Source organism: Coregonus clupeaformis, chromosome 34, assembly GCF_020615455.1.
Source record: "Coregonus clupeaformis isolate EN_2021a chromosome 34, ASM2061545v1, whole genome shotgun sequence".
NCBI classification, from domain to species: Eukaryota; Metazoa; Chordata; class Actinopteri; order Salmoniformes; family Salmonidae; genus Coregonus; species Coregonus clupeaformis.
Window position 1 is genome coordinate 1,839,671 of NC_059225.1, and position 12,206 is coordinate 1,851,876.

A 12,206-nucleotide genomic window follows, 5' to 3' on the forward strand; every position below is an offset into this window, starting at 1 on the left:
GTTAGTGGTACAGGATGCACATTTCTGTTTGAAAAAGCTAGCCTTTGCTTTCCTAACTGATTGTGTATATTGGTTCCTGACTTCCCTGAAAAGTTGCATATCACGGGGGCTGTTCGATGCTAATGCAGTACGCCACAGGATGTTTTTGTGCTGGTCAAGGGCAGTCAAGTCTGGGGTGAACCAGGGGCTATATCTGTTCTTAATTCTGAATTTTTTGAATCGTGCATGCTTATTTAAGATGGAGAGGAACGCACTTTTAAAGAACAACCAGGCATCCTCTACTGACGGAATGAGGTCAATATCCATCCAGGATACCGGGCCAGGTCAATTAGAAAGGCCTGCTCGCTGAAGTGTTTTAGGGAGCATTTGACAGTGATGAGGCGTGGTCGTTTGACCGCGGACCCATTACGGACGCAGGCAATGAGGCAGTGATCGCTGAGATCCTGGTTGAAGACAGCGGAGGTTTATTTAGAGGGTAAATTAGTCAGGATGATCTCTATGTCTACGGATTTAGGGTTGTACCTGGTAGGTTCCTTGATAATTTGTGTGAGATTGAGGGCATCTAGTTTAGATTGTAGGACGGCCGGGGTGTTAAGCATATCCCAGTTTAGGTCACCAAGCAATATGAACTCTGAGGATAGATGGGGGGCAATTAATTCACATATGGTGTCCAGGGCACAGCTGGGGGCTGAGGGGGGGCTGATCCGGACCAGACCAAATCTGAAACAATCATAGACATCTATGTTTCACAAGTTTGGACATAACAGTAGAGTGGCGAACAGTACAGTACAGCACAGTAGATTAGAGCTCAGTACAGTACAGTACAATACTGTACATTATACTGTACTCTACTCTAGTGTGCTCTACTGTACAGTACTGTACTTTTCTTCGCTTTACTGTACTGTAATATTCTGTACTGTACTGTTCAATACTGTGCTCTACTGTACTGTACTGTGCTATCTAAACTTGTGAAACATAGATGTCTATGGTTGGTTTAGATTTGGTCTGGCCAGGCCGGACTGACCACATTTCAACTTCAATGGACATCCGGTGTGGTCGGTGCTCAGTGGGTGAGGATGCTTGTTACAGTAAATGGAAAGAGGGTAGGTGGTAGGTGTAATGGTAGGTGTCAGTAAGAGCCGGTAGAGGTGACATTAACTGGAGAGAGAGAGAGAGAAGAGGGAGAGAGTGGCAGAGAGAGAGAGAGAGAGAGAGAGAGAGAGGGAGAGTGTCTAAGACCCCTTTTCCATCTGTTTGACCAGAATCAAAGCCTTTGCTTATTTCCAAATTTTTAGGATGGGAAATGGTTGAAAAATGTATATATGCCTTAATTACTCAAAAATATAGACTCCTAGCTTTAATTTGACACCCAATTTCACATGCTCCTATGAACTTCACACGTTGGTGCTCATGGGTCCTTTTAGATGGGAAATGCCCAGAAAATGGACTTGCTACGATATGTGGTTGTCTCACCCAGCTATTTTAAGATGAATGCACTAATTGTAAGTAGCTCTGGATAGCGTCTGATAAATTACTGAAGTGTAAATGTAATGTCGAAACAAGTCACCTCGAAAATGTACCCTGATAATCAACCATTATCAAGTCCAATGATTGTAGGGTCGCTATCCTCCACTCTTTATAGATGGCAGCATGTCAAGTCGTTTGTCTGTGACTAGTACATTTAACATATTTAGCAGACACTCTTATCCAGAGCGACTTACAGTTAGTGAGTGCATACATTTTCATACTGGCCCCCCGTGGGAATCGAACCCACAACCCTGGCGTTTCAAGCGCCATGCTCTACCAACTGAGCTACTAATAACTTATTCATTCATGGTGGAGCAAATCTACACTTTTCTTGTTGTGTAGTGCAAACTATTTAGTTTTGCTGGTGTAAAGATTGCGGGTCTCCCTCATTTGCACTGCCTTACCCTCTCTCTGGCTGGCCTGGGTTATATCCACTGTTTTCCCTCCACGGAGTGTCTCGTCCAAGCTGCTCCTCTTTGCTCTCCACCTGGCTGTCAGCCGCAGCTCAACAATCCCCAACCCACTCTCTCAATCGACCCCCACCCCCAATCTACTCACACGCATGCATATTCACATACATACACACACCTCTATTTGTTACATCTCTCAGACAAAATGAAAATGTTTGTGGTACTGCTTTGCGCACTGATTTTACTGAACTCTGGAGGAAACTAACATTGTCGCTGGGTGAGTACATCTGACAATGTGCTCTCCTGTCCATTAGACATTGTGTCGGCGGGATCTTGCTCTTTTTCACTCGGTCCACTCGTCCAAGTGCCGATGCATTTGTGTCATGATGTGAACAGTACGAACTTATGTCACTACCAAAGTCTAATGGTTTTAAATGACTGTTTTGTATTGTCTGGAAACTCACTTGTAGAAATCGCTTGCAGTAGGTCTCTTAAAAAAGAGAAGCCATGCAAGGTTATTAAACAGAGGTGCCTAGTTATTCTTCTTTTGTTGATATCAGGTAACGTGCAACCTAACCCTGGCCCTGAAATGTAATGTCTCCAAACCCCCTCTGATTTTAAATATAGATCTGGTTTTGGTATTTTTCATTTAAATGTACGCAGCCTGTTGTCTAAAATTGATGGGGTTAGGATTTGGGCTAAATCAACTGATGCTGATGTAATTGTGTTTTCTGAAACCTGGCTCAGCAAGTATGTTCTTGATAAGGATATTTGAATAAATGGTTATAATGTGTATCGCACTGATCGAGTTAAGAAAGGTGGGGGTGTGGCTATACAGTGAGGGAAAAAAGTATTTGATTCCCTGCTGATTTTGTACGTTTGCCCACTGACAAAGACATGATCATTCTATAATTGTAATGGTAGGTTATTTGAACAGTGAGAGACAGAATAACAACAAAAAATCCAGAAAAATGCATGTCAAAAATGTTATAAAATGATTTGCATTTTAATGAGGGAAATAAGTATTTGACCCCTCTGCAAAACATGACTTAGTACTTGGTGGCAAAACCCTTGTTGGCAATCACAGAGGTCAGACGTTTCTTGTAGTTGGCCACCAGGTTTGCACACATCTCAGGAGGGATTTTGTCCCACTCCTCTTTGCAGATCTTCTCCAAGTCATTAAGGTTTCGAGGCTGACGTTTGGCAACTCGAACCTTCAGCTCCCTCCACAGATTTTCTATGGGATTAAGGTCTGGAGACTGGCTAGGCCACTCCAGGACCTTCATGTGCTTCTTCTTGAGCCACTCCTTTGTTGCCTTGGCCGTGTGTTTTGGGTCATTGTCATGCTGGAATACCCATCCACGACCCATTTTCAATGCCCTGGCTGAGGGCCCAAGATTTGACGGTACATGGCCCCGTCCATCGTCGCTTTGATGCGGTGAAGTTGTCCTGTCCCCTTAGCAGAAAAACACCCCCAAAGCATAATGTTTCGACGTCCATGTTTGATGGTGGGGATGGTGTTCTTGGGGTCATAGGCAGCATTCCTCCTCCTCCAAACACGGCGAGTTGAGTTGATGCCAAAGAGCTCCATTTTGGTCTCATCTGACCACAACACTTTCACCCAGTTCTCCTCTGAATCATACAGATGTTCATTGGCAAACTTCAGACGGGCATGTATATGTGCTTTCTTGAGCAGGGGGACCTTGCGGGTGCTGCAGGATTTCAGTCCTTCACGGCGTAGTGTGTTACCAATTGTTTTCTTGGTGACTATGGTCCCAGCTGCCTTGAGATCATTGACAAGATCGTCCCGTGTAGTTCTGGGTTGATTCCTCACCGTTCTCATGATCATTGCAACTCCACGAGGTGAGATCTTGCATGGAGCCCCAGGCCGAGGGAGATTGACAGTTCTTTTGTGTTTCTTCCATTTGCGAATAATCGCACCAACTGTTGTCACCTTCTCACCAAGCTGCTTGGCGATGGTCTTGTAGCCCATTCCAGCCTTGTGTAGGTCTACAATCTTGTCCCTGACATCCTTGGAGAGCTCTTTGGTCTTGGCCATGGTGGAGAGTTTGGAATCTGATTGATTGATTGCTTCTGTGGGCAGGTGTTTTTTATACAGGTAACAAGCTGAGATTAGGAGCACTCCTTTTAAGAGTGTGCTCCTAATCTCAGCTCGTTACCTGTATAAAAGACACCTGGGAGCCAGACATCTTTCTGATTGAGAGGGGGTCAAATACTTATTTCCCTCATTAAAATGCAAATCAATTTATAAAATTTTTGACATGCTTTTTATTTTTTATTTTTTTGTTATTCTGTCTCTCACTTTTCAAATAAACCTACCATTAAAATGAGAGACTGATCATTTCTTTGTCAGTGGGCAAACTTACAAAATCAGCAGGGGATCAAATACCTTTTTCCCTCACTGTATATGTAAAGACTAAATTCCTTGTAAGTGTGGCAAAGTCTGAAACTATTTGTAAACAGTTGGAATTTCTTGTTTGAATCTTGAGGTTTCAAAGGGTCTCTCTATAACTGTGATTGGCTGTTATAGACACCCCTCTGCTCTCGGTGATGCATTTTCTTCTCTGATGCACCTTATCTCTAAACTTCTTTACAGTGAACTGATCTTGATTGGTGATCTCAACTGGTGTTGTAAAATGTATTGTAATTCTATTAATCTTACCCAGTTGATTAATTCACCCACCTGCCCAATTCTCAAATGTCCAGACTACCCTGATTGATTTGATTTTGCCAAATGTTCCACATAAATATTCTGTGGTTGGTGTTTTCTGTAATGATTTAAGTGACCATTGTGCTGTTGTTGCTGTTAGAAATACTAAGGTACCTAAGACAAACCCACGCTTTATTCGTAAGAGAAATTGTAAGAGTTTTAATGAGCAGGCTTTCTTTCATGTTTTGTTTTATTTTGACTGGAGCAAGATTGAGCTTTTTATTCGTGATGTGGAAACTGCCTTGAAGTTCTTTCATTATGGTTTTTTCCAAATAGTAAACAAACATGCCCCATTCAGCTGGTTCGGAGTTAAAGGGCGGGATAATCCATGGTTTTCTTCTGAGCTGTCCTGTATTATTCACAAACGTAATCTAGCCTGGGCTAAAGCAAGGAAATCATGTTCTGATGCTGATTGGCTTATTTTTATGCAGCTACGAAACAAGTGTTCTTCTCTTCTCAGGAAGGCCAAGTCTGAATATTTTATGTCTGTTACCACTGATAACCTGAATGACCCTAGAAAGTTTTGGAAGGCTATTGAGTCTATGTCTGGTAACAGTAATGTTAATGAATTACCGTCACGTGTATTGAAGGACTCTGTTGCTGTATGTGACAAAACCGAAATGCTGAATTGTTTCAATGAGCACTTTGTATCATCTGGTAGGCTGTTTGATTCAGTATCCTCTGTCTCTGTACAACCTTGTGTGGATGAACCAGTGAGAGCTGGTCAAACGTTTAGCTTTTCGCCATTCTCAGTGCAGGAGGTACATAAAGCCCTGAAATCCTTAGATCAGAGAAAGCCTGCAGGTCCTGATATTCTTGATCCCTGCTTTTTAAAACTTGCAGCTGATTTCATAGCTGAACCACTTAGATATCTGTTCAATCGAAGCCTGGAATGTAATGAAATTCCAAGGATCTGGAAATCAGCATTTGTTCTACCACTTTTAAAAGGGGGAGATCCAACTCTTTTAAATAATTGTAGACCAAACTCAAAGCTGTCACCCCTGGCAAAAATACTTGAAACCCTTGTTAGTGAACAGCTAAAATAGTTTTTATATACTAACTATTTTATCAATGTACCAATCGGGCTTCAGGAAGAAGCATAACACAATTACAGCAGCCAATAAGGTTTTAAATGATATCACTGAAGCCCTTGACAAAAAAACAGCACTGTGTCTCACTTTTTATTGATCTCTCGAAGGCTTTTGATACAGTTGATCATACTATACTGAGGCAGGGATTGTCGCGAGCATAGGTCTTTCGGAGCATGCAGTTGCATGGTTTGCTAACTGTCTGTCTGATAGAACTCAGTGCACACAATTTGATGGGCTCATGTCTGTTAAATTGTCTGTCTGTAATGGTGTGCCCCAGGGCTCTGTACTTGGTCCCCTCTTATTTACTATATATATAAATAATTTAGACAAAAATGTGCAAAATGCGCAACTTCACTTTTATGCTGATGATACTGTTATTTATTGTTGTGCCTCGTCTCTCACTAAAGCTTTCCAGAACTTGCAAACTGCTTTTTATCCTGTTCAACATACCGTGTGTCAATTGAAGCTTATCCTCAATGCTGACAAAACTAAACTAATGGTGTTTTCTAAAGCAAGAAATAGACCACTGAACCTTTCACCTATTACTACCTGCCAGGGCAATGAGATTGAGGTTGAAACCTCATATAAATATCTTGGAATTTTAATTGATGACAGCCTCTCTTTTAAATTGCATATTCAACAACTTACAAAAAAATGTAAACTGAATTGGGATTTTATTTTAGGAATAAGGCCTGTTTTTCTTTTGAAGCCAGAAAGAGGCTAGTATCAGTTACATTTATGCCTATACTAGACTATGGAGATATTTTATATATGAATGCTTCCGCTCAGTGTTTGAGATCAATTGACACCCTTTATCATGGAGCATTGAGATTTCTTTTAAACTGCAAAACCCTTACGCACCATTGCACTTTATATACCAGGGTTGGCTGGCCTTCTCTAGTCACTCGTAGGCTCTGTCACTGGTATACTTTTATTTACAAAGCCATTTTGGGTTTGCTACCATTTTATCTGGGCATTTGTATTCTTCAGAAATATGGTGGGTACTCCCTTCGTTCGCAGGAGTTTATCCTGCTAACTGTTCCAAATGTCCGAACTGAATTTGGTAAAAGGGCTTTTATGTACTCTGCGCCATCGGCTTGTAACGCCTTACAACATACATTTAATCTAGAAGAACCTGTCCCGATTGGTGTCTTTAAATCATTGATGAAGGATTTTGAGGCTGATTCCTTCACCTGTCAATGTTTTTAAATAGCTGTTTTATGATTTTGTTATACTCCTGTGATTTCTATGGATGTTTACTAGATTACGTGTAGTTTTTCATGTCTCTGTAATTGTGTAATGACTTGGTGCTGCCTATCTTTGCCAGGACTCTCTTGAAAAAAGAGATTTCAAATCTCAATGAGCCCTTCCTGGTTAAATAAAGGTTTACAAAATATATATATATACTTTTGGTTGGGTCAGTGTGACTGGGAGCTGGTATGCTTGAAAAGAGCTGTGTGTTGTAATGTTCATCCGCCCCTACACATACATTCACACAGTGCTCGGTCTTACTGTGTGGCTCCGACAAAGTCCATAAGAGTCAAGTTGGTCTGTTTACTCCCCACTCTCAGTATAGCTCTATCTCATTCTCACCCCATTTCTTTTTGAAAAGTTTATATCTAAAACGCGAAATACCCCAAAAAATCACATTTGTATTTTTTCATCAGAAATGATTAAGGGTACCTTCATGTATGTGTAAAATATGACTGTTCTCAGAATGTTTTATTAATAGATTTTAGATGTGCATACATTTTTTTTGTTGCAAAATGCTAGACTGTATGTCCATTGTTTAGCTGGAATGGAATGTTCGTATCCTTTATATTTGACTGTGATATGTAGTTGTCTCACCTAGCTATCTTAAGAGAATGCACTTACTCTAAGTCGCTCTGGATAAGACCAGATGCTAAATTGCTAAAATGTCAAATGTAAATGTTTTACATACAGATCTCATATTACTGTATTGAATAATATATATATAAAAATATATATATTGATGTCACAAATGTATAATTTGTACAGTTCTTTATTTAAAATGTAGCTATTTTGTTACATTTGACTGTGTAAAACCTAGCAGTAGTACTTATTTCTCTGAGAGTGAGGCGGATATATAACATTTATCAAAAAAACGTGATTATTTGTCTCTCTGAAATGAAACCATCAAGTGATAGATTTTTAACAAATAGTGATTAGATAGTGAATAAAAACCACCAATCTCTTTTATAATTTCTTTAAACAATAAAAGCTAATTTACCAACATTTCTGAAAATGGATATATAGCATTTTGGAATGAAACTCTTCTTTTGTTCTCACCCTCACCAGTCAGTGCTCAGCTAAATGCCAAGTCTCTCTCTCCCTCTCTTCTTTCCCAAGATAAATCTTTCAGGACCCTTCTCTCTTTTTTTTTCTCTCTCTCTCTCTCTCTCTCTCTCTCTCTCTCTCACTCTCTCTCTCTCTCTCTCTCTCTCTCTCTCTCTCTCTCTCTCTCTCTCTCTCTCTCTCTCATTCCCGCCCGCTCTTGTTCCCTGGGTTGCTAACCGTAAACAACTCAGCTGCCCATGTGATTTAGCACCCCGTTCTCTCTGTTTCTCTCGCTCTCTCATCTCTCTCCCTTTCTCTCTCGCTCTTCCCTTCTGAAGGACTCCTCCTCTCCTCTGTACACTTGGAAATAGGGCGCATATCTCATCTATTCTTCCCTCTCTCTTTTCTTAGAAGAATTCATGAATAATTCAGAGAGGTGGAGAGGAGAGGAGAGGAGAGGTGGGGAGTTTAGCCAGGTTGTCAAGCTGGGGATATTGGTTTACAGTGTGTTTGTGGTCCAGAGTTTCAGGTCCTCCGGAGAAGAGTAAGCACTTGTCTTTATCACTGCCAGGGCTTTATTCTACTGGCCTGTAACCCCCAGGGATATATTGGGCCCCTGGAATAAAGAGAGAATTACAAACTACATGGAAACAAGTTCTTTACCAACCTCAGATTGACATTCAAATGAATCCTGTGGAGACCATATTAGGAGACATAGACTGTCAACAGATTGTACTTAATTGTATTCTCTTTCTCTCTCTTTCTCTCGCTCTCTCATCCCCCTCTGTCACTTTCTCTCCATCACTTTATCTCTCCAGGTTTCACCTACTTCTACAAGGGGAAGGAGTACTGGAAGTTCAACAACCAGAGGTTGCGAGTCGAACCCGGTTACCCCCGCTCTATCCTGAAGGACTTCATGGGCTGCGACCTGACCCCCATCGACCCCGAGTGGCCGCCCACGGAGGACGTCGACATTGTCATTGAGCTGGAAAACGAGGCCAACACAGTGAAGGCCATTGCCATCGTGATTCCCTGTGTCCTGGCGCTCTGTCTTCTCGTCCTGGTCTACACCGTCTTCCAGTTTAAGAGGAAGGGAACGCCCAGACACATACTGTACTGCAAACGCTCCATGCAGGAGTGGGTGTGATGACTCTGGGTGACACACAGGGGTCCGCTAATTGGACCAATATTACTTTATTATACCCTCCAGTATAATGGAATCAATGGTCCGAAAATTACATCCAGACAGAGGTGGTGGTGGTTGCAGTACGTCGGTGACTCCACTATGATCTGATCTAATTTTAGGCCTACTCCCAAGACTCCCCGGTCTTTTTAAATGGGGGCGGGAGAGGGTGGGGCCTTTGCCTAGATATCCCTCCACCCTGAGATTGAACAGAGGGTACTGTTATTTTGTATCCCATCAACCCCCATTCCTAGCCCAGCCATTTTCGGACGGCGCCTGGTGCAACCGCTCTTAAATGGGGAAGAACTTTCATGTGGCTTTCAACTCTTCCCATGGTGCACTGCGTCAGTCATCTTCCTGTTGTCATATCATGCTGTCGTCCAATCAGAGGAACACAGCCGGTTCTTATCTACAGTATCTTAGGTCTTAACCCCTACTGCACGTGCTCAGAAAGACAAAAGACCCCCAATAACTAATGTTGCTGAAGTTAACCAGCGAGTTACCAACTCCTGTCTCTTTTTATTGTTTTTTTCCTTCAAAATATAATTTATTTTTCAAAAATGAACGATTTTACAGTCCCATTTAAAACAGTCCTGAAGAAAAGAACAACCCAAACCAAATAAATACTTTTTTCTCTCTAAAGATAGGATAACTTTTATTTTATTTTTTATATTCATTTTTGCTATCACTTTCTTTTATTTTTCTCCTCCCTGCTCTTCTTGATCCTTTATGCAGTGGAAACTTTGACTGTTGTGGCAGTCTGTCTCAAAAACAGGGGCCAAAATATTTTGCAATATTTTTAATCGCCTTAATTAAAGATCAATTGTGTTCTTCTTGTGTTTCATTTTCTTGTTTTTTGCTATTTTGTATACTGCTTTGTTTGTTATTTGTTTACTTGTTTGTTGAAAGAGATGTTGGGGCCATATTGGTTGCTATCCAAGATAAATAGTAATGGGTTAAACAAGTCAGCATGCCAAATGACACCCTATTCTCTACATACTAGTAGTATATAGTATCTAGGGAATAGGATGCCATTTGGGACACAACACATGTTCTATTACCCAGAGGCCTCAGCGCTGGTTTGGCAAACCACCAGAACAGGGGAAAGATTCAGCCTGTATATAGAGTTTAAGATATTAGTCAAAATAGGGAGGAGGAAGGTTCCTGAAAAAAAGCCACTAAAGTTGAGTGTTATGGTATTGTTATAGTATCTGACTTGCTATATATATATCAGTTTGATAGAAAAGACTGATAAATTAAAGAGATGAAAATGCTGTTACACTATAGATTAGCTTATTGTTTACCCCTCTGAAATGGAAGTTCTGTATTGGTTAAGTTTGCATCCCAAAATAATTGTATGGTCTTTGTGAACGTACGGACAGACCGTGTTTAATCTTCTTGACTGCCTTGTTGAGAGAGTTCTACTTAAGTCACAGAAGCCTACTACCCATGATGCACTTGTCTCTCGACCGAGGACCAATAGGAGTGACAGTGACGTCAGTCAAGACAATGCAGTGTCTTCTCCTGTGTCCAAGTGCATGCAAGCATCTACATCCACTTTGGACTGCTCAGAAAATCTCTACGAAAATGAAAAAGTGAAAACAAACAATATGGACAAACCGGATTCACAGATACAGCAGTTTGTTCCTCCAGTGCTTGAAAACAGGTTGCAGTTACAGTTTGGTGGAACATACCTGCAGGTTCCTTGTATGCGAATGGAACGCACCATGTGGCATGCAGCTTGACCAGTGGTTCTGCCCAAAGCTTACGGAAGGACTTGATGATGATGCTCAAACTCTTGAATATACCTTGTTTGCATCTATTTGTTTATGTTTCATGGCTGCGGGTTCCCTTTCTGGTACAATAAAAACAAAAGAGTCATTGGAACCTCATGATTTAAATGGAAAATATCTCACCTGAGCTATAGGAAGCAGGCGTTTAGGTCATTTCTTGGTAATTGGCGAGGTAGGTTAGGTTGTCCAGAGGAATCTTGATTTGGTCACAGAATCTGAAAAAAGTAACTAGTGTCGTTGCTTCATGGTGAGCAGTGTTTGAATGTGTGTCTGTTTCATGATAAAGGTTTTTACTTTCTTTCTTTTTGCAAAAACAAATGGGACATCCTTCTTCCTTCTTCGTGTAAAACAGATTGGGACAATGGAAAATGTCCTGACAGAATTAATAAATTGATCAGTATATGATTAAAAAATGATGCCTTGAAACTCATTGCTTATATTTATATGTACATTATATACCCAATGAAGGTGTGGAGTAAGGTGTGTTATGTGAATGGTTTTGCTATGTGGGTGTGAGGAGGGATTTTATATGTTTTAGCTATGTGTGTAAGCTCTCCCCCTTGCCCCTTGCTGTGTTCTTAATGGTAAATCCTCACCAAATCAAAACTACTACTGTTCACAATCCATTTATCTCAGAAGAGATTAACTCACAAATGTCTGATGTCTAGAAAACAACTACATTGGTTTGAAATGTCAGACAAAGTCCAGTGCTCTCAATAGACATGTACTTAAACCTTATGTACCAGACAATCAGGAAGTATACCACATCCAGGACAAATAAGACACATTCTAAAAATATTCTCCTAACTCTAGGGGGATTTCCTTAGTGTAATCCGACCACAAAAGGAAAAATGACAACATTTATATTTCAGAGTAAAACCATGTTGGTGTTTATGTGGAAAATACCAAGACTGAAAGCTCAACATCCTCCTAACTGGTATTATATGCCACATTATTTTTAAAGTTGCGTGATAAAAATCGGAGCTTTTAAAGATATGCAGGCATTTAAAGGCCCACTCTGTGATTTTTACAGCTGTTTTTGATCATTTAAAAGCATGCTGGATAGCAGGCTACAGGGGCAGACGCCAGACAGTAGTGTTTATTCTAGAAGTGCCACTGCACTCCAGTCCAGACGGTAACTAACTGCCATCAACAAAGAGGTCGACCCAGTTC

At 40.9% G+C, this 12,206-nt stretch overlaps 1 protein-coding gene and 1 non-coding gene across 5 annotated transcripts in view; one reads left to right on the plus strand and one right to left on the minus strand.

Annotated features, from left to right (window-relative positions):
* The window catches only part of LOC121549929 (matrix metalloproteinase-16-like), a 76,892-nt gene extending 65,443 nt beyond the window's left edge, over window positions 1-11,449 (plus strand). For all 4 annotated transcript variants that reach the window (XM_045210365.1, XM_045210367.1, XM_041861918.2 and 1 more), the window contains one exon: window positions 8,876-11,449. In XM_045210365.1, coding sequence (XP_045066300.1) covers window positions 8,876-9,204 — 329 coding nt within the window. In that variant the 3' untranslated portion in view covers window positions 9,205-11,449. The remainder of the gene's footprint in view (window positions 1-8,875) is intronic.
* trnas-uga lies at window positions 1,749-1,823 on the minus strand. Its single transcript has one exon. It is a non-coding gene; the product is annotated as a tRNA-Ser (tRNA).
* Window positions 11,450-12,206: the final 757 nt, after the last annotated feature.